This window comes from Paralichthys olivaceus, chromosome 10 (genome assembly GCF_024713975.1).
Source record: "Paralichthys olivaceus isolate ysfri-2021 chromosome 10, ASM2471397v2, whole genome shotgun sequence".
NCBI lineage: Eukaryota > Metazoa > Chordata > Actinopteri > Pleuronectiformes > Paralichthyidae > Paralichthys > Paralichthys olivaceus.
Window position 1 is genome coordinate 2,417,810 of NC_091102.1, and position 26,408 is coordinate 2,444,217.

A 26,408-nucleotide genomic window follows, 5' to 3' on the forward strand; every position below is an offset into this window, starting at 1 on the left:
GTGCAAATAGAAAAATACATGCAAATAGAACAATTCTGAGCAAATTAAGAAAACATATGCTTTATTAGAGACAGGAGCTCAAACCAAGTGTCTAAGACAGAGGCTGAAAAGAGGAGCTGCAGCAATGGACAGAGTGAGGACAGTGTTTTCTGGACAGAGCATGAAAACATTTAAAAGTAAAATGGACGACCTGGATATGAGCAGAAATGTCTCCTCTAAATCAAACACAGATGAATCACAACAAAAATACTTTTTCTATTTGCATCCTTTTCATTGATGGAACGTAACAAAACCGCTGCATGTACCACAGAGAGCAACCTTATGAACCATTATACAAATCTCTACAAACAAATGAGATAGGATCTTCAACAGATGTAGGCACTGTGTGAAAACCTCAAACTTGAACTTGTAGCTACATGAACTCAGCACTGAAGAACAATCAAAAACAATCTGATGCTTCCTGAACACAGACACTCTAATAAACTAACATTTGAGAACTAGTTTCTTAGGTAAACAGAACTTTTTCAGCTGACATGTCAGAGATTTCAGATTCATTACTTCCCCTTTCCTTGTGATTTTTGAGTTGTAAAAATAACCCTGAGGGGTTGAGATGCTTTTTTAAACCAAGAAAAACAAAATCATGGAACCTGCTTCTGCTTCCTCATGCTTCCTCATAACTACGGGACGTTCTCTGGCCTGGTCAGAAGCTCCGACGTCATCTCCCTGATCCTCCTGAGGGGCAGGCCACTGAGGAGCCCCTGGTGCTTGGCCCTCAGTTCTCCCAGAGCATCGACAATCCTCGGCCTCCCGACATTTGGGTGGTGCAGCGTCAGCTCCGCCATGAGAGTATCGAAGCTGCCCATGGTGCCGTAGTGTTGGGGCAGAAACGTCGCCTTTGCTGTGGGCGAGATGGAGACCACCTTCCTGCTCTTGATGCTGGAGCTCAGAGGCCGCTGAGATATTAATTAGAGAGGACAGAGATTATTAAGTATTATATTATAACGCACGTACATTTTTGGGGCTTGTTGGTCTTTATATTTGATAGACAGAGAGCTAGCTGTGAAAGGGGGCAGAGTGAGTGCGGGAATACATGCAGCAAAGGGCCAAAGGTCGGAATCGAACCCGGGAAGCTGCTGTTGCCTAATGTACTTAAATATTGATTATTTTAGAGAATCAATCGACTCTTTTTGAACAAGCTCTTTCAATGTCCAAGGTTATTATATGTATTATATAATATATTAATCTCTCAGATCATTATATTTAATTTAAAGATCACAACTAATGATTTATATCATTCATGACTAATCAGCTAATTATTTTCTAATATCAATAAACTGTTTTATTGTTTATTTTATGTTTGTTTTAATTTGTCTGGCTGAAGGACAACAGGTGAAAATGAACAGCTGGCTCACACTGGCACATTTACAAGATGTTCATTAATGTGTGATGTCTTTATAAAGCAACAGTTGTATGACAAACGGAAATCAGAGAGTATCCGGCATTTTTGTTTGGAGAATTGTCGGATAAAATTGAAAATCAAAAGTTTTAATTTCGATTTTCTGGAGAGATTTTCTAGCCTTAAATACTCATTTATATAAATAAGAACTACCACAATATATTTAAGACCTAGTACAAAATACTTTAAGACTAAAAATTCACATTATATCATTTTAGATCTCTCACCTTCCTCTCAGTGCTTCTGAGGTCGGTCTCGGGTGGTTGTAGTTCGGTGGCTTCCTGTGAGGCCCGGCTCTGACCCTGGCTCCCACCGACGGCTCTGCTGATGCGCTCCACATGTAAAGTATGGCCCTTCACCCTGAAGCCATTCAGCTCTCTCGCAGCAGCCTCGGCAGGCTGGAGGCCGGTTACCGTCACTATGGCAACTCTGGAGACCGCAGCCAGCGAGAGGGTCAGTTCTTTCACTCACATTAACCATGTGGAAAGTGAATGGCTGTTTTCACATCACTTTTCTAACCGAAACCGATGAATTAGGATTTGTGCAGCTGCTTTATGCAAAACACCATGAATCTGTAAATAATGTTGTGAGAGTAAAGTCACAAATAATAAAGTGTAAACTTCGGATGTTCTCGTGCAGCTCACCTCAGATCATTCTTTACATCAGAGATAATGACATCAGAGGGATGGTACTTCTGAAACCATGACATCACTTCACTCTGACAAAGATAAGACTTAGTTAAAGCCTGTGACGCCCCCTGCTGGCTGCAATGGTACCATACAAAGCATCACAGGGAATGGAAATGAATCCCAGTTATTTTTAATCGTGGCATTCATCATGTAGTTGGAGATGGTTCATTTTGTGTAGTGAGCTGCCGGACGTCACCTCTGTCACGTGTCTGGGAAGGTTAGCGACGCAGAGGACTGAGCTCTCAGCCTCCTCACAGGGACATTCTGTGGCTACAACAAAAAAATTAAAGTTCAGAATCCTCCAGACTTACAGCTGTAGAGCTTTAGCTACATTCACTAACCACTCACCATCAGTTTGACCTTCTGAGATCGTGGTGTTGTCCTGTCCGGTGTCAGCAGCTCCTGTGGGCTCCAGGTCCTCTTCAGCATCGAACCATGACTCGCTCATGTTGAGCTCTTTGCATGCAGCTCCTACCCAACCAAAGAATTCATCGCCGTATTGGTCATTACTTAAAAATGTGTGCAAGATGTTTTTTCTTACGGATCTGCTTTTCTTCCAGCTTGTTGGCATCATGGTCAGCACCTCCACTCCGGGGGACACAAGTGACAGCTCTCCTTGTTTTGCTGTTCTCCTCCTTTTTCTCCTGAGTCTGACGATCCTGGGTTAAGATGGACTGAATGAAATAAAGCCAGTGTTTTGCATTAATAACCGTTAAACCCAAAAGAAAGATGTGCAAGCTGACGACTAAACACCAAACAGAGACCAGTTAGGAGCAATGAGGCAACAACAAGCTGCTCACAGGTTTGTTATTAGTAGCACTGTTCTTTAACGTCTCGTTGTGCGTTCACATGGTGTCGGAATAATCAGAAATATTCATTCCAAACTGGGAAAATTCCCGTGATTAACTTTACAATCAGCTCTGAATAGTAGCTTCTAACGTGAACTTGTTAAACTTTTGTGTTTGTCTCTAAAAAGCCCCTGATTCCAGACCCTTTAGTCAGTAGTTTATGATTCATGTGCACTTTTTAAATGATTTATACACCTGTCGCACCTTTTTGTTTGATTTTCATTATTATACAAATATTAGGAAGAGGTATCAGGGTATAGTTTAAATGCCCTTAACACATAAATACATACAAGCCGTTTACAGCGTCCATGTTTTTTCCAAGTTCCAACTTCAAAGCACAAGAACCCACTGAAGTCAGAATGACTTCACGACTTCGGACTTTCCAGGAGCCGTGAACGCAGTCAGTCTGTTAACGTACCTGGAAGCCGTCGCTGCTTTGATCACCAGGACGTCTATTTTCTTCAGCTAATGTTTTATACCCCTGTGGCTCCAGGGCGTTCCTTAAATTCAGATGAGACATCATTACAGCTGCCTGACTGTTGGATTACATCAGACACTCGTGCATTTAAGTTCTCACATACCGAGAAGGACGATCTTCCAGCACATCACCAATAATCTAAACAGAGACGTTAGATCATTGTTTTTACATCTGTGGTGAAAAAACATAAAACCACCAACAGTTGAAATCATTCTGACATCAGTGGGCTGGTGACTCTTACATGTGCAGGGATGTAGCTTGCTCCAGTAATAATCTTCTCTGAGTCAACACACAGAGGTTTAAGTTGCTCCAGAGGAACTCCCTCCAGGATCTTATCCCTCATGTGATTATAGTCGCACTCCAGTTTTTGCAGGACACCTGAAATGTTTGCAGGAGGCTCCTTCGGCCTAAAGAGGAAGGAGAATAATAAAAGGTTTGACCAACAACATCAATCCATTGTACTTCGGCTAATTCCATTCAGATACATCTTCGTTTTAAAACTGAAAGCATTTTCGTTTGCCTTCATTCAAAACAGTGTTCAACACACTCCTGTTTACATTTATATAAACACTTTGCTACACTTGTCCGGGCTGAAAGAAACATACACATATCACCATAAACACTTTTACCGCAGGACCGCAGGCGTAAACGTAGCAACAGTTTAAAACTAAAACACAGTTGTAGTCTTTAAAACAGGTTATGAACTGACAGGTATTGATCCTTATCTCTGACTGTCGTAGTGAGCTGGTCTCCCTCAGCAGAGGTACAGTAGAGTCTCCAGCAGTGCTGTCTGCACATGAGGAGCTGCACGGCCAGGAGGCGCAGCTCTGCCTGCTGAGCACGCGCAACACAGTCACATCCCTTTCTCAATTTACAACCCAAACTGGAAAAGGAAAAATAATAGGATGAAAGACATTAGTGTTAACGCTGCGGAAGAAATGTCTCCAGGTCAAAGCGTATTACAGATTACTGTGGAATTGTGTGTTTGGTACTTTACCTTCTTATTTTCTCTTTTTGTTCCTTTTGAGCTGCATTAAGTTTGATGAACTCCTGAAATGTTAAACAGAAGCTGTTTTAAGTTTTTTTCTGGTCTGATTCACAGGAAGTGTGTATAAAACATAAATCATTGTCTAACGCAGCACTGTTTTTAAAATGTTTGCTTCAGGAAACATCCTCTGAAACAACCTCCACACTGAACAGTAGGGGCACCATCGCTGCAGGAGTGTTTTCCCCTTAATGATATCAGGTGCATCCTGACAGCACTGTGGAGAACGTATTTCCAGTTCTATTATTATTATTCTCATCTTTATTAACAATTCAACCTTACCTCAGCAAGATAGTCCAGATCTGCCATGTGCACTTCAGTTATGACGTGCTTGTCTGCAGTTTGTGGATCCTCTGATTGGGTGAAAGTTGAAACACGTGGTACAAACTCTGTGCCAACCATGACATCACAGGTGAGAACGCGATGCAGAGGGGAGGGGCAATTTTCTGAGGTGTCCTCCTTGGCTGGAGACGTCACAGTCTCACTGGTGTCTGACATTGCTTCACTATTAGTGGCGACCTTTGCTTGCGGTTCTTCGGGGGCCACAAAGACAAGGATGCTCATATCTTCCTCAATGATGCTGGGGGAGTCGTAATTCTGATCGTCGAAACTTAAGTTAGCCTCATCTGTGTTATCCAGACACGCCTCTTGTGTACCGGTTTCCTCGGCGGGGCCTAGAGAACAGCTGACTTGCTCCGAAGCTACTGATTGGACGCTCCTGTCACTGCGTTCTCCACCATCAACATCCTCACTGTCAGAGCTGCAGTGCTCAGAGGGAGACTTGTTAATATTTGATCTGTAACATGAAACAACATGGCTCATATCTATATGACTTCAAATTGAACAACGAGATGAAACCATCAAAATATAAATACTCACTGTAATTGTCTGACTTCAGCACAGTTAGCATCAATGTTAGCATTCTGGTCCTGCATCACTGAAATGTGGCTCTTGAGCTCAGGATTTCCTCTCTGACCACTTCGCTCCAGCTCCACGTCCAGAGGGAAGCTCGCTAGTACTGCTGGATCCGTGCACACAGCCCCACAGCTGGGCATCTGCCATAATGGCCCGTCTTCATTCAGCCGGGTCAGTGGTGCACTCTTCAACAGAAAAAGTTAAAAGACTAAACTGATGTTTAAACATACAGGCAGAAAACTTCATGCCCTGTCTGTGTGTTGGGCTGGTACCTGTGTGATAGGGCTGTCATAGGCTGCATGCACCAGCGGTTTGCTGTGGCAGGTCACCTCATGTGGCTCTCGGGTGAAGTTCTTCCTCACGTTACTGGGAAGCATCTCTAGATGTGTGTGGGGCAGTTAACAGGGCAAAATGTTTAATGCAGCAGCTGCTGAATAAAGATCTGAGCTCACTGGATTAAAGAGCAGTTTAAAAAGTTCTAGACTAAAATGTTTGTCACGGATTTCACACACACTATCAAGACGAGGCTGGAGTTGTTGGCAAAACAAATTAAACACTTTAGGACACTACTCTGGTCATTTTCTTTACATCATGTGCGGCCCTCTCTCAACGCCACGAGTGCAATGCATGATGGTATATATTGCTCGTTTATCAGTTTACCATGCACTGTTATACAGTCTATGACCCAGAGCAAGACTTACATGCTGCTTGAATTGCAAGGGTCTCTGTTTGACAAGCTCATGTCTCACTGGAATACTCCTTCAGTATGTGTGACCTGAGCTACAGTACCTGTCCATCCATCACTACCAGTGACTTGAGTGAGAAAATCTGAATTATGCATTTGGAATCTCAGAGGTTTCATATTTGTCATCGTCGTGCTTGTGTGAGATTTGCATTTTACCACATCTGCTCTTCTTTGCTCCTGTTTTATATCTAAGGAATAAAAGATGTTCAACAGTAAATCACAGTAAAATGATGAATCCTTGACTTGTGTGTTATCAATTCACTGGATTTAATGTGGCTAACATACATGTGTTGGTTGCATGTGATGGCTGGCTGGACAGGAATGATCCTCCCACTGTTATCTGCTTTTGTTATAAAACAAAACATTGATTATATGCATGTGTTGAAGAGTTACTAGAAGTTGATGGGATCTTCATAGACTTACACTTCACATAAACATGATGTGTAGACAGTTCTAACGCAGGGTGTCTTTGAAGAAACTGGTGAAACCCTCCTTCATCTACAAGAGAGAACAAATTCAACTTAATTTACATTTTTAAACTTTTCATTGCTCATGTTTTAGCCCTTCTTCCTCATTCAACTCACACATTCACATCCAACATACACTCCAGGACATTTTCATCTATTTTAAAATGGCAAACATAAATTAAACCGATGATTGAGTCGTACTCTCTCAAACATACCCAGTATGATCTTTCTGTCCTCCGGGGCCAAACCAAGATACCAGCCCAGCAGCTTCTGGTCAGTTAGCGACAGGTAGAGATGAGCATCCACCAGGTCGAACACTGACCTGCAGGGTGATGAGGGGAAGCTGTCAGTCAGCTGATCAGTGTTATCAGTTTATACAAGCTGACTTACAGAAGCAGTTGTGTTACCTTTCCAACAGGAACTTCCTTCTCTCTTCTGTTGATGGAGACAGAGACATGAATGAAGTGTCGACAGCAGGAACTTGATCATGGGGACATTTTTAAACTGGGTCCTTTTAGAAACTCGACCATTGTACGGATTCAAACCTCCAAACCCACCGTACGGATTCAAACCTCCAAACCCACTGTACGGATTCAAACCTCCAAACCCACCGTACGGATTCAAACCTCCAAACTCACTGTACAGATTCAAACCTCCAAACCCACTGTACGGATTCAAACCTCCAAACCCACTGTACGGATTCAAACCTCCAAACTCACTGTACGGATTAAACCTCCAAACCCACTGTACAGATTCAAACCTCCAAACCCACCGTACGGATTCAAACCTCCAAACCCACCGTACGGATTCAAACTTCAAACCCACTGTACGGATTCAAACCTCTCGGCAGACACCACTGTCACCTCTTGTGTTTTTCTGGCCACACCTTTGGTTTACATGCTGTTTCATCTGTACTATGTGTCACAGCTGTATTTAGTTTTTCTCCTGGGGGACTTACTGGGACACGGTTTTATTTGGACGGTTCTCTCCGGGGGAACTCACTGGGACACGGTTTTATTTGGACGGTTCTCTCCTCGGGGGACTTACTGGGACACGGTTTTATATGGACGGTTCTCTCCGGGGGGACTTACTGGGACACAGTTTTATATGGACGGTTCTCTCCTCGGGGGACTTACTGGGACACGGTTTTATATGGACGGTTCTCTCCCGGGGGACTTACTGGGACACGGTTTTATTTGGACGGTTCTCTCCGGGGGAACTCACTGGGACACGGTTTTATTTGGACGGTTCTCTCCTCGGGGGACTTACTGGGACATGGTTTTATATGGACGGTTCTCTCCTCGGGGGACTTACTGGGACACGGTTTTATATGGACGGTTCTCTCCCGGGGGACTAACTGGGACATGGTTTTATATGGACGGTTCTCTCCTCGGGGGACTTACTGGGACACGGTTTTATATGGACGGTTCTCTCCCGGGGGACTTACTGGGACACGGTTTCTCGATCACCGCGTCGTAGAGAATCGGGATCACGCCCGCGTAGCTCTGCCCGGGGAGGAGCAGCTCACCGGGGAGAGTCAGCGGGAAACACGGCCACACTGTCTGGAAACACACAGATATTCAGTAAACACACATTCACACATTAACACACAGATATTCGCGGTTCACACTCATAACAAAAAACTCATAACACTGCAAGATGCTAGTTAGCTTAGCGAGCTAACCTAGCTCGCTAAGCTAACTACGTCTCGTCACCGACACGAGTACCAGAGCTTTAGTTTTTTTTTAAATTAACAATCTAAACTGAATATGAATTAAGTATTAAACTAAGTATTAAACGCTTGTTACCCGACGTGTCGCCATGTCCACCGGCTTCACAGGAAACAGACGTAACGAAGGAGCAGCTCGTTTCAGTCGCAGCTCATTAGCTCCGTTAGCTTCAGCAGTGATCAGGACTTTAAAGGTTGAATCCGCACAAATCACACAGAGAAGAAAACTTCTAGTTGACTTCATCACTATGATAATAATAATAATAATACAGAACTTTTAACTTGTTTGTGTAATTTCTCTTCTTTATAATTTACATGTTTTAAGTTAATACATAAAAGTGAATGGATGAATAAACTCTCATGGCGTCCAGACCTGCAGGTAGAGTTCCACCTCAATCAGTCCCAGAGGTTTTTACCTCCTGATGACAAAGTAATATTTAATTAATCATTAGTCATTTAATTAACTTTAATCATCGCATCATAGAGATGTGACTATTCAAGGGAAACAGAACAAGTACCTGATTCATGTTCAAAAGATAAAACACAGGAAATATTAGCAAATTTAAAAATAGCGTTTAACTTTAAATTGTTATTAATTATTTTTTTATCATTATCTTCAACATGACTGGATGAGTCATGATTGGCTCATGAGATGATTTGCAGCTCATTCATTGGTCCTTGAGTTTTCCAGGGCTCTACTGTAAAGTTTTTAACTTTACAGAAATAAAAAGTGCAGCTTGGTTGCTGTTAAACATTTTTTAATGTTATAAATGTTAATATTTATACCATGTTTAAAACCCCTATTCATACTTAGCTAACAAGCATCATTTCCCACTAAAACGGGAAAACCCAACTTCCCCAACGCACCATTCAACATATTATATTATATTAAATCAGTGAGTTAATAACTCTGACGTTGTTTCCAACACAGACCTCAACAGTCGGGGAATCTCCCCTTCAACATAAATAATCTGCTCACATAAGATATTTGTGATTGAGTTACACAGCTTGCACTCACTGCTGTATTATACATTTCCATCAAAACCCCTCATTCTGCAGCACGTTGTGTATTTTCTACAAACACTGACTCTTTATTCACATTGTCAGACCTTTGAATGTCCATCGTAGGTTCAGCTCAGAATTAAACAACTCCCTCCTATGAATTTGTCCTTGAATCTCTTTTCCCAACATTCTCCCACATCCCCTTGTCTGTGGAGGATTTACTTCTTAATTTGCTGTTTATTAAAAGCTCTTCTTAGTTTATTTATTGGAAGTTTTTCTGCATTGTTTTATCTATTTAATACATTTTGATGCATAGACACATTAAATGGGTTTAATGAACAATACTTGTCATAATAAAAAAATTGAATGTGTGCACATGTGAGCTGGTAATAGTCTGAAGGGTTGTTTTGCAGAATGTTTATGGGATTATTGAACATGAAGTGCTCTCTCTAACGATAAAGTGAGTTATTAGTACACTTTCATTCTCCATACACTTACTGTTAGTGCTCAGAGCCCATTAAAACACCACACAAGGATTCTGTTGTTGTGTTCTCTGCTGCAGCCACAGGGAAGATAATTATATAATGCTGACGTCAGCTGGTGGAAAAGTCATGGACAGAGTTGTTGTGCTACCAGAACATATTCACATCCCAAAACTGATAAGTGCTACTTTTCACTCTGTACAATTCAGTTGTGCTCCTTTTATTGTGCAGTGGGGGGGAATTTTATGTGCAGCTGAGAGGGAAAAACACATATTAAAAGAGCTTCACATCTCAGCTCCCACTCTACACCCACCACTCAGACAGAAAAAGAAAAGGCAGACAGAGAAGCTGCAGCTTGTGGATCAGGAACAGTTCCTCTATTGTAACATGTTGTTTGACTCAGCTTCATGTCTCACTATCATCAGCAGGAAGACGCTAAATAATTGTTTTACATTTACATACATACCCACCTACCTACCGACCGACCGACCGACCTACCTACCCACCCACTTACAAACCTACCTACCCACTTACCCACCTACCCACCTACCGACCGACTGACCTACCTACCTACCCACCTGCCTACTTACCTACTTACTTACCTACCCACTTACCTACCAACCTACCTACTTACTTACCTACCCACTTACCAACCTATCTACCAACCTACCTACCTACTTACCTACCTACCTACCCACTTACCAACCTAACTACCAACCTACTTACCCACCTGCCTAGTTACCTACTTACTTACCTACCCACTTACCAACCTACCTACCGACCTATCTACCTACCTACCTACCTACTTACCCACCCTCTACCAACCTACCTACCTACCTACCAACCGACCGACCTACCTACCAACCTACCTACCTGCCTACCTACCTACCAACCTACCTACTTACCTACTTACTTACCTACCCACTTACCAACCTACCTACCAACCTATCTACCAATCTACCTACCTACCTACCAACCGACCTACCCACCTACCAACCTACCTACTTACCTACCTACCTACCTACCTACCTACCCACCTACCTACCAACCTACCAACCTACCTACCTAAATACTTACCTACCAACTGACAATAGGCAGATCAATTTCCAAACATAGTTAAATTAAATTAAATATTTAAATCAAAGTCAAACATATGAACTGAAAGGAAAACTTGTTTTAGACTTACATGCTCTGTAATTACAGTGTGTGGAGTAAACTGTGCTGTGTCTAATTTATTTACAGTATATTCTTTGTGGGACACGCTGGTGCTCGTGTTCTGGTAGTTCAGGTCTCTGTGCACTAGAGGGCAGCCATGGTCAGTGTTAATAAATATGAGCTCCCATGAAAATCTGACACAAGTAATGACTTCTGGTGGGTGGTGTGTGTGTGTGTGTGTGTGTGTGTGTGTGTGTGTGTGTGTGTGTGTGTGTGAGAGAGCAATCCATTATGTAACAGAGTTTCAGGGAGCAGAGCTTCTCCATGGTAATTAGCACAGTGCGAACACATCGCGTTAGCCAAATAATGTGAAAGATTTGTGCTGATTCCTTCCCAGCAGCGTGACCCATATTTCTTAGCAGTCGTATCCAGAATGGAGTCGTTCACTCTCTCAAACTGCAGTGAAAGGAAGCTTTGTGTGTGTGTGTGTGAGAGCGCCTGCCATACTCTTCAACCATATAATGCTTGAGCCGCCTTGTCTTTTCTTGTTTTTAGATCAATAATTTACTTGGACGCAGCTCATGGTCATGTGTTCGGCCTCCGATGCATGTTAAAGGACGACCCATTAGGTTCACTCTTCTCCCGGCTCCAGCCCCGGGCCATGTATCAAGAACTCTGTTATTGACTCAGAGAGTTGTTTACGATGCAGCCTCGTTTGTTTCTTATGTGTTTGTGCCTAAAACATAATGTATACATCTGTCCCTACCTTGATTTAATGTCACTGTTGTGTTCGCTGGTCAATATATTGCACTGGACTGTGTGTAAATTCAGAGGCTGCATTCCTTCGGAGGCTGCAGCTGAAGAACTAGCAACTAGTTTAGCAACTATTTTAATGGCTCCTTCAAATTCAATCGATAAATGCGTCCTTCCCATCCTTCCCAGCCCAACCTATCCCAGGGTTCATTGTGCTTCCAGTGCTTAAGCATCAGGCTTCAACACAATTAAACAGCTTAAGATACTCATTAAAAAAGGAGCATTAAAACTTTCTTTTCATCTCCAATTTGGGCTCTGTTGCTCGGCAAAAGCAAAATGTGCGGGACGAGCTGGTGATACCGATCACAGACATCCTCATTTTGGTTACGCCGGTGTATGAATTGGGGCTTAAAATAAACACACACACTCCGACAGCAGCTTTCAATGAAGAGCAGTGAAGTAAAGGTAAAAGACAACATCAGTAATGACTGTGACCCACACAATGAGAGCAGGGCACCTCCCATGAGCTCACTGAAAGGCCTCTCACAGAATTCACAGCCACTCTGCTCTGACTCTGTGCTTTCATAAGACTCAACACCAGGCCGACTGCTGCCGGCCATCAAAACAAAGCCCCGGTCCAAAGCTCCACTGTTTTATCAGTTACCATCATGTTACATGTTCCAGGGCAAATTTAACACCAGGTGATATTAAAAGGCCGACGCTGTAAAAACAAAAAATAAGAGAGACGTGCCCGAGGGAGGCGTTTCAGACCGAGATTCAATGAGCTGTTGAAATGAAGCAAACATCACAAGATGGTTGTGAAACAGCACAAAGCTCACACTTCCTCAGGCCTCAGAGCCAAACACAGTTTAGAGCAAATGATTACCTCTGGAAAAATGTGGTTTCACCCCCGTCTGTCTGTTGGTTTGTTGTTTGTAAACAAGATTACACAAAAACTACCAGACGGATTTCTACAAAACTTAATTGAAGGATGTGCAACGGGTCCGATAAGAACTCAATACATACACACTCCACAGAGTGGATTCTTCATTTGCAACGAATGTCACACTGCACCGTTGAATGTATGTAGTTTTGGTTCTGTTTTGTTTTTGATGCAGGATTTGTCTACTTTCCAGCTCTATACTCTTTATTTTGACAGCTCTATGCACTAGTTACTTTTCATCAAGATTTAAACTAAATATATCACTATGTAAAATATAAGGTATTGCAACACATTATAAAAATATCCAAGAGCTTTTAAAATGAACTAGAATTTAGCAACTGCTGAAATGCTGTCCATGCAAACTGTGAATTCCTCTTAATTGTGGATTATTAAATAACCCGAGGTTTACTGTGTGGTAATGTTGTTCAGCACAAATGTAATAAACACCAATGAGCAACAGTGTTAAAAAAGGTACCTGGGTTTAATGTCGTGGCTGATCCTCGTACATTTATGTTTGCGCGACTCGTCAGTAAATAATTCACAGTTTGACACTAAAACCTTCAGAACAGGAAGACATTTCTGACACTGCCATTTGTTGCTGGTTCGGAGTTTGCCGAATTATTCATGAGGTTCAAGCATTAGACTTGACTGAGAGCTGGGAGTGACATAAATATTAAAATATCCAATATCCAAGGCACTCCACTGTAAGATGACTGTGAGGTTAAAGTGTCATCTAGAAGCTGAGAGAACACCACGATAAAGAAATAGAGGTAAGACATGTATTATATATTATTATATTTGTTATTTTGTTTGTTTAGCCTACAAGGGGTGTCTGATCATTTCTACTGTGCTCTTTTTTAAATTTTAGAGTGTGCAATGTAAGTTATTAATAAAAACTACTGGATGAATAACCACCACGCTGAGTGATGCTTACGTACCTAAATAACTACACTCTATACATATGTGATATACTTATCACACAAACACATGAATGCATATGAAATTGACTCAGTGCTTTTTAATCAATGTAAACACCAGTTACAGTGTCGAGAACCAGGATGTTTTTCCCATTTGCCACAAGTTAAAGGAGAGTTAATGATTGAGCCAGTTAGGAGAGGCATGTGACTCAGAAATCAGTCAGGTCAAGCACAGTGACTGCCAGACCAGCAGCCAGTCAGCTGACCGACCGACTGCAAACAGGAGTGTGGGGGAGAGAGTGATGAAACACACCAGGACTGCAGGCAGTGAAGCATAGAGGACCGTTTATTGTACCCAGTACAGATTATTATAAACTCAGCAGTGTAAGAAACACATTGTGAGGGGAGTGGACTGAAGCCTTTACAAGTGCAGATCATCCCTGTGCCTGGGGTGGATCCCATGATGCCGTGCGTCTTGCATAGACACACATCTGCAGTCGGATAGTAACAACTCCTCATCCACTCTCCGACCCCGACACGGGGCTCTCCTGAAGAAACAGTCTGCAGAAGTTGCATCGTAAGGGTCGAGATGGGTTTTTAAAAAGGTACATGTCTATTAAAGCCAGAACTATACAGCTCATACATTAAAAACAAAACAAATGCAGCCTTATAGCAAAAATATATACTTTATATAAGTTTGTCTTTGCCCCCATTCAGAAACAGAGATCATGAACACAAGAAAATTGCAGAGAATATCACAAATATCTTCGTTGTCCAGAGACGGTAAAGCGATATGTTAGTGGGCACACAGTCTCGACTGATTACACCATGCAAAGAGAAGCAGAGGTTTCCAGTTGACAGCTCGTGATTGGTGGAGAGGTGTCCAAAAAAAAGGGCGTCAAAATTCCACCCCTCTTTTCTTTTTGTTTTTTTACTTGCATGCAGCTTCCTGATGCTCCTGCCATACTGGTGCATCAGAGGGACGAGTACACTGCCAAGGAAACGTGAAGCACCGAGACAGAATTATGAAAAAGAAGAGGAGCAACGTGACCATTTATCATACATAATAACTTCTTAGGCTTTTTAGGGAATTATCTGGCAAAATACGTGTTATGTATCCCTTTCGAAATGGAGGAGATGGAGTGCTAATCGCCTCTGAAAGTCGAGCGATTAAGGACCCAGCAGTAATGAACAGAGACTAGAGGAGTGTATAGACTGTGGGCTCCTACTGTAGGGTGCAGTCTAAGGGGAAGCAGATACAATCTCTTACAAGTGGAGAACCATTAAAGAACATAACATTTACACAAGAGAGCAGCCCGACCGACTGAAATACAGCATCGCCCCAGAAACCTGAGAGTTCTGGGTCTCTAAAATAAAACCGTTGTCCTATCTACAGAACACAAGATCATTTGTGGGTGAAGAATAATATTTTTTGTTAATCCGTTTTTTATTTTTGCAATTTAAAGCCCTTTCACGGATTTTGTAGTTTAGATGTGGTGATGCAAAAATGTGGGGGGTGGGATCCCAAAAAGGCAACTATAGAATAATGCTGCATTTTATATCTCTCATTAGATTTTTTTTTTATGTTTTTAATTCTTATTCGATTGTATTCAAGATAAGCAGATTGTCACAAAATCAGATGTAACAACGTTTGCAGTCTCGTACAAAGGGTGGGGGGCGCGGCGGGGAAAGTCTGCCAGTTCGTTTAAATTTGGCGGGCTGTGGCCTCGCTTCGTTTGGTCTCCATAGCAACAGTAGCCCCTCTCCTTAAGCTTGTGAGAGCGACCGATTCCAGTTCAATGTCACCGGCCTCACATCCCTTTCCCTCTCTCTCTTTCTCCGTCGTTCATGTGATGGTGCAGTAGAAGAGCCGTCGCAGGTTTTTCCCTTGTTCAATCTTGGCTGGGGAGCGAACAGAGTTTTTAATAAAGGTTTTCCAGGGAGCAGGAGAAGGAACAGAGCAGAGCGCGAGGTCCCGTCTTCCGAGCAGCTCGCCAGGTCCAGCTCTGGGTTTTCTTTTAAGAGTGGGCGTCGAGAGACTTTGGGAGTGTTGGCGTGTACGTGTGTGTCATGCGTCTGGACGCCTGATGCCACGTGTTAGTAGCCGTAGCCGTCTGTGAAGGGCAGGCCCGCCACACACTGCTCCCCGGAGTCCAGCAGGTAGGGAGCGGACTCTTCGTAGTGGGTGAGGGGCACGGTGTCATCGTCCACCCCCGGCAGGCTGTCCGGGTCGGCCTTCAGGTTGGGCCTCTGGTTGTCGGGGAAGGCCATGGAGAAGAGAGCCTCGGGGTCACACACAAACTTGTACACGTATCGTTCACCAGCCACCTGAGAAACAACACAATAGACATATTGATTCTCATGGAACAAGTTGCTAGACTCATGTATTTCGTAGAAGAAGAGACGGCGGCCCGCAGTCTAATATTCACTGCAACTATTTAGCTGCTATAAGACTATGTCATAGCACCCCCCAAGTCAGCTCACTATTGCTGGGAGAGGAGTGCGGACAGAGAGAAAAGAAAGGGGTGAACGTGCCTTTACCTTCTGCATGATGCCCTTCTCATAGTAGTAACGCAGCGAGCGGCTCAGCTTGTCGTAGTTCATCGCTGGTCGGTTCTTCTGGATGCCCCAGCGACGAGCCACCTGAGGAGAAAGAACCGATAGATCACAAATCTGCACTCTAAAGTTTTAACATTCATGCAGTTGCGCAGAGCGGGAACTAACCTCCTCTGGCTCGATGAGTTTAAACTCCATGCCGCGACCGGTCCAGGCTATGAAGTGGCCGTTGGCCGGGTCATCCAGTAAAGTAACCAGGAACTGCCAGAGCTGCAGGGAGCCGCGACGCTGGTAGGGAGGTCCGTCACGGTACACAGAAGGTTCCTGTTTTACTTTACCTGCGAGAGGAAGAAGAGCGAGGATGGACAGAAAGAGATGAAGAGGCAGAAGGGGAAAGAGCGAAGAAAAAGAAACGTGTCAGTCAGCGCTGTGCTCCACCACGGCCACAGTGTGGTGAGACATTCCTGCCAGATGGCGACTGTGAAGAGGACTCGCTGTTCATTCTGTACGACGAGCAGCCAAAAGGACTCAGCTCTGCTCACATGAGCCCACTTTAGAAAATCTTAGTTTTTCTTGATCTTACCTTCTAATCTTTCAGGGACCACACAGGTATCATCGAAGTAGAGCTGAGGATCTCTGTCGAAGGAGAAGCCTGCGTTGAAAAAAAGGGAGAAATGCATCAAGAATCAGATGAAAGTGCAACAGCAGATCAAGCGAGGTGTTCTCCAATGACCTCAGATCAAAACTGCATGCAAAGCAACATGGCTGGGCAGCTGCACAAGGATTCACTGATAGATTAACTTCCCCTTGAGTTGCCATTTCAATGCTGCCGACCGCTACTCTATCACCCGTGCTGAGTTTTCAGCCGCTCGATAAGTCACAAGGTTCAGGGTCACAGAGGATGAATTTAATTTAAACGTGGATACAAAGGAAGACAATTATCTGAACTTACTTTCATGGTTATTTTGGTAGAAGCTCCCCGCTCTCCCAAAGGATGACTGACAGTTAGGCACTTCTGTAAACAAAGAAGACAGGAGCATGAATTTAGACCAACCGTCCTCACCGTCCTATCAAATGTGTAATACATCAAAATCCAGCTCACAGCTGACAGATATATTTGGATGCCTGCCACCGTGCACAGAGATGCGCAGCTTTGATATTGTATCTGCGAGTCGTGCGCTTCACTCTTCGTTTATAGAGACACCCAGGCCAAGCTATATTAGTGCATGAGGTCACACTGACAAATATACGGTACGGAAATAAAAGGTCAAAAGACGCGGTGGCGGCTTTTCTGTCCAACCAGCAGCCATTTTCATCTGCAGCTCCAATAGCTGTGCTGAAAAACGTCCACCCACATGCACAGAGGGGTGGACCAAAGCCCAGATCAGAGTACTGTTCAGCACACAACATCCCTTGCATGTCCGCCAAGCCCTTAAATGGGATTAGCACCATGCTTGCTGTATTAAATCTCAATGACAATCAAGTTATGCCAGTCCTCCCCCGAGGGGGTCGAGGCCTGTCTTCCGTTTGCAGCGTTTCTGTCCCTTCCTCTCCTCTATTTCCTGTCTGCTGATAAGATGTCCACAGATCAATCATGAATGAGTGTTTCCTCAAGTCAGGAAAGAGTCTTCAGGAAGTAATCATTACTGTTATGTCCTAGAAAAACTTTCAAAACTCCTCCCATCCAATGCATTAGTGCATGGATTCAAATTGTGGCTGTATAACTATCACTGAACATGCCCATCGTCCATCCATCTCCAGATACAAGGCCTGTGACGTAGGTATTTAAAGGCCAAAAGAAGCTAAGAGGATTTGTCATTACATCACTACCCTGCCAGCCGCTCATACAACAGGCAGGAGAAGAATGAGACCGGCTGAGCGAGATAAAGATAAAAAAACAAAAGCTGCAGAGTTTCAGGAAAAGATGGTGCTAATGCATCAGAGCAGGGACAACAGCTGGGCGTGTGGGTGCCGGGATCAAACGCACCCACACTCACTCTGGCTTGTTTGATTTACACAACACGAGTAAACAGCATCTCTGTCATGACTGATTGATGAGGAAGCATCTTTTGGCCTCTTTGTGTTTTCTGTAAAAACCAAGTGGAGAATTTCCAGGGTCCTACAATCGACTTGCTGTGCTGCAGGTCACCAAGTCCTCTGAGGGCACTGGCCTAGATCTATTCCAGGTAGGCTCAGCGAAGAGGTTCGCTGCACCTGGCTGGATGACCCATTTACTTTTTGCCCTTGGAGGCTTACGTGGAGCTAAAAGACCCACTTTTACTCCACTGCCGTGACTCTGGAGGAATAACGCAGATTAGGCTCAGAGTCTTTGAGCGTGTGAAATGAGCGTCTGTGTGATCAGGCCTCTGCTGCATGCTAAAACTCACAGGCATGTGTTAGTGCCCAGAACAAACATGGCCAGGCACATTCCTCACCCTCTGCTCGCTCTCAACTCTGGACAACTACTTTCACACTGGTAGTGAGAGAGTTCCATATTGGATTCTCTTCTCCAAATCCTACTACTCACCAGAATCAAAGCAGTAGTCACGGGGCTCCTGTTTGATGGCCATGGGGTGGAAAGACGCCTGACACTGAGGGCCCTGGGGTGGACCTGGCGGACCCATGGTGGGGACGCCCTGCTCGGTGTATCGTGGGTCAATGAGCTCTTGTTTGAAGCCCTGGGGAGGCACTGCCACCAGCGGCTCTGACATCTGGCGGTGGTATGGTGGCCGCCCGTCACGTGGCAGGTTGTTGTTGCTGCTGGGAGGCTGGGGCAAGAACTGGGGGCGCACTGGACTCTCTGACGGGGGGAAAGGTAGACATGGCTCTGACATCTGCCTCTGGAACCTTAAGATGGAAGAAATAGCAAAACATTGGATTAATGCATGAAAGACACAAAAAGATCACAAAATACAGCAATAATTGCAAAGTCCCACTAGACAAAGAGGTGCATGCTTACCTGTGCTCAGGTGTGAAGTTGTTGGCATCCTGGCTGATGGGTGCACAGGGCACAGCAAAGGGCGGGCTGTGGCTGTGGACTGGGAGTGCTTGCTGGTTGGGCGGCCCTGCTGTGATAGACTGTTGTACGTGCACCGGACGGGGCCCAGGGGTCGGATTGGCTACATGGGAGTGAGGCGGGGGAGTCTGCTCACTCAGTGGGTGCGTTCCTGGTGTGCTGGTGGGGCCACAAGGAGAGACCGGCGTCGAGGGGGGAGTTAATGGCTTGAACCCTTGGGTGGGCTTCCTGTCGCAGGCACTGTGGATGAAGAGACAGGGCAGAGGAAAAGTCAGAACTCTTTTCATTGGAGACAGGTAATCAATAAACAATCCAGTGTGTGGTTTTTGTGCGCTCGATGACTTTGACACTACGAACCTGTAGCTGTAAAGGCACTTCTCTCCGTAGGGCATGGGACTCCTGTCCTGGCGGCAGGGTGACAGCTCTTTGGAGCGAGTCAGCTCTCGTTTGATCTTGGCTGGTGGCGGGCCATGAAACATCACTAGATATAAGGAGACATGCGGAGAAACAACAGAATGCATTAGATAAACTCCAGATATCACCTAATTGAAGCTATAAACAGAAGTGCAGCAGTTATCTTAACAATGTTTGGATCTGATGGATAAATGGACGCATGGACAGCGTCTGTGTACCCCCCCCAACTGACAGAGCCACTTAGCAGCTATTTATCATCCGCCCTAATGACGCTCGACTCGGCGCTCTGAAAACAGCCATCCATCCACCGCCGCTAGGTCGCATGATACTAACTGCACTGTACACACAAAAGCTATCAAACTCCTCGTCTGATTCCCATTAGGCCAAGCAATACCAATACCCATGAATCAGTGTGGCTGTAATCTAATGGCGGTGAATGATTTTCTTCTCCGGGGCTGTAACCATTAGACACTGGCTGCAGCTCTCTGCATATCAGCGGCAGTTTCCGGGGCGCCACATAATAGAAGCAGAAACTAGATCCCTGGGCACAGAGGAGCGGGAGCTGAATAAATCACCCAGGGTGCTGATGGACCTGAGCAGAGCTAACAATGGGCACGTGAGCTCCCCTGTGTGCGCAGCAAAACCTAATGGCTCGGGCGAGACTCCTCACACACACAGAAAAGTAAATAATGGGAAGATTAGATGTCTTCTTTTACTCTGGAACGGTGCAAGGGATTAATGAAAAAGCAGCAAACACAAACTCTTGTGCTGTTGCATCTCAGTGGATCCACGTCCGCAACTTCTCTCTTTTCATCTAAAAGTAAATCATGTACAGTTCAGGCCAGGGAGAGTGAAGGAGCTGTTACTCACTGAAGCTCATATTTGAAGCTCTGGTTTTGTCGAATAAGGGATTTGAGAGAGAGAGAACGGCAACAACGAAAGCCGAAATTACTCCTCTGGCCTGTATCAAGGACACTGCTATGACAACTAATCACGGGGACAGCATGACTAAAACCTTATCCCTCACCGTAACCAGGATATACTCACATCTTCCCCCTAAAATTAAACCAGGACCTCAAACATGCCTCATTAGGCTCCGGTCCCCATGAGGTCCACTATTCCTGACAAAGGCAGTGTTTAAACTGGAAAAGGGTCCTTCAGAGGCAGCAAAAACGAGTACACACACACACACGGCACAAGGTCATGGACAAAACCACAACGGCTTTTAACAGTGACCCAACAACAGTCAGAATAAACCCACACAGAACCTTGGAAGAGGCACTCTATACAAAATACATACATGTCAAAGCACCAACGTCAATAATATGTTACAGCCCTGCAGGCCAGTGTTCAGTTTACAGCTCGACGTGCCACATTAACCAAGATTTAAAAGCCCTGACGACGGGAGGCAGCAACCACACCCTGTCTCCATCTCCTACGCATCAGACGAAAACATAAACTCAGAAAGACATAGGCGAGGGAGGGGGAGCACATAAAATGCTCCATTGGGCATAATTCAAACATGCCCCCCCTCCCCGACTGCAGCCTAAAGGCGGCGTGCAGAGCAGAGCAGGAGGCTGCACGGGCGGTTTTTGAGGGATGTTGGTTCTGGGAGACTTAAAACCGGCAGATCTGAAGTCACCACTATCCACTGGAATCTAGCCCACTTCAGCAGCAGGGCTCGAGTGCGAGAAAGTGTGAAATCAGATTAGGAGCTTGGCTCATGTGATGCCCCATGCCAATCGGCTGATTAAACTCAAAATGGAGGAGAGGGAGAGTCGAGTCTTGAAGACGAAGGATGGTGTTTGTCCTCAAAAGGATGAAGAATTCTAGTGTATTGCAGGGGTGACATCTTTCCAGGGACAGTAATTCAAAAAGTCCTTTAGTGGTGAAATTTTTAAGATTTTCAGCCTGATTAATGACGGTTATTTGAATTTTGTGAATACAAAAAGAACCGTCCTGGGCTAAATAATCCTTATCATGATCAGGATCAACTGCACCAAGGCAGTTCAAGAATCTGTTCAGGACGACACAATCACAACAATCAACAGATGAACAACAGAAGTCTGGTACTCACAGCTATCTGACTGGAAATCAGGGACAAACTGTTCGTCATCAGGCACCTGGGCTGTGAAGACACAGGAGAAAAAGGCACAAATCAAAAACTTGCTCCTTCGGATTTTGTGATCAAAAGAAGAGAAAGTGAGCAGAAGTCAATTTAAGCCAAAACAAAAAGATCATGATCAGCAGTTTCTCATGCGAAGGACTCTGCTCTTCTTGCTCTAATTGCTAACTGAAAAATAGCGATGTTTCACACTCCGGCCGAGTTAATCTTTCACCTTAAAACTTGCCCAATTTCATTGTGTTCACCTTTAAGAAACAAAGGTCTAAAAGATAAACACGATTTTCAGATGCTGCTTGTTGTGGAAGGTTCATTATAGTGAAAACACAACTTTCAGGAAACTGTTGAAAAATGAATTTTCTATAGAATAAATATATAACTCACCTTCTGCGATCCAGATCTCCTGCAGCTGGCTGAGGTCTTGGAAGAGTTCTGGAAAACGAAAAGTAAAAAAAGAAAAAAAGATGAGAATCCCATAAATGAAAACATGCTGATCACAGGGATGAGCTTCTCCGGGGAAGTTACCTTCCGTGTCCTGGGCGAGTTCTGTGTCGACAAACTTCCTCTTCCTGTCGTTCAGAGGCCTGTTGTGAGATGGTCCGTCCACATGAGACTTGTGCTGCTGGGAGAAGATGGAGAAAAGTTAGAACATCAACAGACAAGAGGCAGCGCACAGTGATGCATGGCTACCAGTGTCCATACTGTGGAACCATTGGTCAACAATGCAAGGACATGATGCCGTCTGGCGTGTGTCCACTTACACTGGGTGGGACCATGAATGGGACCTGCTGGTCGTAGAATCCGTCCATGTTATCTGGTCGATTGAGGGGGGGGGCTTCAGTATTGGGGGGAGGGGGAGGTGTTCGCTTTCAAGCGACAGCGCCTGCGTCACTTTGTGGGTCACTGGAAAACAAGGTTGAGGAGAGGAAACAAAATCATTGACATGCTTAAGGAAAGTTCGGACGAGCACTAAAACCTTAAATATGCTGAACCCTGAAGTTGTTTTGCTAAAACTGTGTTTTCATATTCGATGTATTTTTCTATACAACTGGGCTCCACTACATGAGTTTGTGTTTATGCAGCAGCACAACTGGTCCGATGCTTCACCTTCTGATGCTGCAACAAGGCCACCATCTTCCCTCGGCCCTTTATTTAAGCAACAAACTGCTCTTTGAAGCGAGCCGAATCAAAGGGCGGGGGAGGGGGGGTTGGCAGCAGCACAACATAAACACACACGGTCATTACGAAACACATGTAATACATTTATATAAGCTACGCTCACTATAATCGGCTCGGAGATGTGGAGTAAAAGACTTCGTCTGTGACGTTCCCACAATGCAAAGCCTCCCAAACGAGATAGAAAGAAAACAGGTCTGATCACAGAGCTGATTAGTGTCTTATCGAGGCTTGGACCTATTGCTGGCTATAACAACTGGTGTCACGGTTACAGTGACCCCCGTGCACAACTCTGTTAGGCTGAGGAATCTAAAAGACAAAGTTAGAGAAGTACAACGAGACAGTGGAGCTGCCCTGTGTCCTCACAGTGATATGACTCACTCCTTCATCTCCCGTTAATAGATGACGAATACAGAGTGACTGCTGGGCAATAATTACAGCAGCCGTGCAGGAGCCAGCGTCTCTAAGTGGAGCTTGTATTTATATAGCACGTTAATCTAAAGTAGAAAGTTAACATTGACAGTTTAATTGGCTCGAATCTGACCTACTATTCACTCACTGAAGTTAGATGAGGTGAGATAGGGTGTTGTACCTGCAAGATGGAGGTTTGATTCTTTTAAAAAATAAAGTGACTGTAAAGAATGATCCTGATCTTTATTATAAAGAATAATTAAGTTCTAATTTATCTGCTTTAATATGTGTTCCTCAAACACGTTGTTATTCCTATTGTTTGTCTTCAAGTCTCCATTTTAACTAGTAAAGCACTTTGCAACTGTATTTTAAAAGCTGCTATAATTCAATATTATTGGAGCAGCTGCAAGAACGATCTTTAAACAATGTATATTGATTATTGAATTATATTTTAACTCTATGATGATTTCATTACTTTTTTTTAATTGTTGCCCTGTGGAGATTGATTATTTCATGATATTGAAGCAGATATTAATGTTAGATATCAATTATTATAATATTTCAAATCCATTTCTGATGATTTTGTGACTTATTTGTTTTCACTTTTGCCCAGAGAAACACTTATTAATTATTAAAATCGTTTTCATGATTAACAAACAGCAACTGTTATCATAATGATATCGACTTTAAAAGAGAATTTCTGACTTCTTTATTTTACTCCAAAGTGATTTCTGATTAAATTTTTTTATCATAAGTCACAGTTTCATGAACATGTGTAAGACGATGATGTTTACATTTTTGAAAACTAGACAAAGTTTGCAAAAAAAAAAAAAAGTCACTTCACAGGCTCATAAAAAGGTTCAAAGTCAAACTGCGCAACTTTTCAACTTTATGCGCAAAATCCAAATTCGCGTGAAACTTTAGCGTCTCTTTTTTTGGAAGGGGGGGGGGGGGGTCATCCGACACCGCTACCCCTCCTCCTCCTCCGCCCTTCCCCCCCTCCCCTCCTTGTTTTTCTCAATGAAGTGAAACTGGATCCGTGTGGAAACAAGGGAGGAAAAAAAATGGCCCGTCCATTCATAAAAAATAAAAAAAATCACAGAGTCCTGACCGCGCAACAACCACGCACATAAATCAACACATACACACACACACGCGCGCGCACTGTATTTAAACGCACTGTGTTTTATTCCACGCGCACAGAAGCTGGACATTTAAAATGGTTGCGAAAGTAAAAGACCTTTAAATAAAATGGCGTTTGCGTTAAAGCGCGTTAGAGAAAAACAAAAAAACACATCCGCGGCTCCGTGAAAACTAGTTCCCCACAGCAGCGGCTTACCTTGCGATGCGCGTCCACGTCCTCTGCGTCCAAAAAGATGCGTTAGAAATATCCACGCGCACGAAGGGATGAATTTACAAAAAAAACGTCGCGCACTGGTCCGCGCACTAACACGCAGAATCACGCACTAACACGCAGAATCACGCACAGCTGCTGCTCCGTCGACGCACAGAAGTTGACTGAGCTTTTTCTCAATGGTTCGCTCGCTCCTTTCCCCCGGGCTCCGGCGGAGCGCAGGCTCGCGCTCTGATTGGCCGGCCGGGCGCGTCCGTCAGGGGAGCAGCCAATGGCGTCCCTGGAGGTCGTGACTTGAGCACGAGGGGCGGTTCGGCCAATCACAGCGCGGCAGGGGCAGATATTTATGAATGGCTGGATTTCATTCACTCCCCCCCCCCCCCCCCCCCCCCCAGTGATTCTCTTAAAGGGCCAGCAGCTGGAAATGTACTGAGAACACACAATACCACAGTACCAACACTGTAATCGATTACTTTCTCAAATACTCGTATATCTAACTGACAGTACCATTTTTGTTGTTTACTCCACTTTTCAGAGGGAATAAATAAGTTTAATGTTATAACAGTATTTTTTTGTTTACACATTGTATTTGTAGATAATACTAAATTCCTTTTGTTTTGTATTCATCGCAACACGATTTGGATTAAACGCTCTGCAGCATGAACTGGTTAACAGGATGTCGATGGATGTGACGAACGACGTCACACCCAAACAACCCCGAGATGATAGATATATTGACATTCACGACGTTTACGTTGGCCAGCTAGCCATTGTTCTATTTATCAAACACACTCAGTGTTGATTCACACACAATCTGAGTGGTTTCATTGAAGTGTTCTGTGAAGGAAGTGGAGATGAGGAGGTCACTGTTCATCACGTCGACCCAGATTAAGATATCTGGGCTGAAAAAGGTCGGATAAGAAGAACGTGTGCTTCAGACCATTGACTCTGGATGACGGTGATTAATGTCGGTGATCAACGGATCTTTTGTCTGGTCTCTAATCCTGTTTCTCCTGTTTTCAAACATGTAGTGTGATAAATACTTCATCATGTCATACTTATATTACCTGTTTCATCATGTATTTTTAGATTATACTGAATATGTGACCCATATATGCAAATGTATGTTCGATATTTAAATTTGCTTCAGATTCATGTAATTATATAATTTTATCATAATCTTTTCAGCAAAAGACTCCAGGGACAGTAGTTTGAACACTAACAGCTGAAGGAATCCAAATAATTAATAATATCACAAAATAATGATATTACCACTACAACCACTACCACTACTACTTCTACTAACAATAATAATAAAACATGTTATTTATAGCTCTACATTGCTCAAAGACACTTAACATAGATTTTAAAAAACAGTCAACAAACAAAATAAAAATATTAAATATACATTTTAATTGTGACTTCAGTCTTCGGTAGCTTTGTTTCATCAAGTCCACAATAATAATAACAACATAGTCTGAGAAGAATAAGCTTAATTTCAATACTGGACTTTTAGTCATGATATAATATTTCTTTACGGTGTCGTATTAGTACTCACTCACTTAATCACTTAAGTAAAGGATCAGACATTTGTAGCAGTGAAATCTGCTGAGCACACTCATACTCTCATTGATTCAGGGAATGAACTGTTTGGATTTTATCGAGACCGCGATCACATTTAACGGCGCATGCTCTAAATAAAGGAACGCAGCTGGTGTGTTGTTTATCTTATTAA

General features: G+C 43.8%; 2 protein-coding genes across 12 annotated transcripts; both read right to left on the minus strand.

The window, feature by feature from the left end:
• Positions 1–44: 44 nt before the first annotated feature.
• rbm44 (RNA binding motif protein 44) lies at positions 45–8,592 on the minus strand. Of its 8 annotated transcripts, none has more exons than XM_069532731.1 (21): positions 8,452–8,591; positions 8,091–8,205; positions 7,051–7,078; positions 6,859–6,965; positions 6,600–6,674; positions 6,462–6,516; positions 6,333–6,364; positions 5,704–5,810; positions 5,396–5,616; positions 4,799–5,312; positions 4,469–4,521; positions 4,181–4,354; positions 3,713–3,878; positions 3,575–3,609; positions 3,412–3,493; positions 2,687–2,819; positions 2,494–2,616; positions 2,342–2,415; positions 2,101–2,174; positions 1,684–1,885; positions 45–953 (listed from the first exon to the last, which is right to left on the minus strand). In XM_069532731.1, the coding sequence occupies exons 1-21, from the start codon at positions 8,464–8,466 to the stop codon at positions 678–680; spliced, it is 2,661 nt and encodes an 886-aa protein (XP_069388832.1). In that variant the 5' UTR covers positions 8,467–8,591; the 3' UTR covers positions 45–677. The 8 variants fall into 8 exon arrangements, with proteins under 8 accessions (XP_069388832.1, XP_069388835.1, XP_069388833.1 ...); XM_069532734.1 differs by having other exon boundaries at positions 2,729–2,804; positions 6,462–6,519; XM_069532732.1 differs by having other exon boundaries at positions 2,687–2,804; positions 6,462–6,519.
• Positions 8,593–13,952: 5,360 nt separating this feature from the next.
• Positions 13,953–24,839, minus strand: etv5a (ETS variant transcription factor 5a). 4 transcript variants are annotated; one of them, XM_069533129.1, is made up of 13 exons: positions 24,659–24,839; positions 22,494–22,635; positions 22,258–22,351; positions 22,117–22,164; positions 21,688–21,738; positions 19,554–19,677; positions 19,140–19,436; positions 18,708–19,027; positions 17,133–17,195; positions 16,764–16,832; positions 16,349–16,518; positions 16,166–16,267; positions 13,953–15,952 (listed from the first exon to the last, which is right to left on the minus strand). In XM_069533129.1, exons 2-13 carry the CDS (start codon positions 22,539–22,541, stop codon positions 15,722–15,724), a joined length of 1,617 nt encoding a protein of 538 aa, XP_069389230.1. In that variant the 5' UTR covers positions 22,542–22,635; positions 24,659–24,839; the 3' UTR covers positions 13,953–15,721. The 4 variants fall into 4 exon arrangements, with proteins under 4 accessions (XP_069389230.1, XP_069389229.1, XP_069389227.1 ...); XM_069533128.1 differs by having other exon boundaries at positions 22,258–22,354; XM_069533126.1 differs by having other exon boundaries at positions 16,160–16,267; positions 22,258–22,354.
• Positions 24,840–26,408: the final 1,569 nt, after the last annotated feature.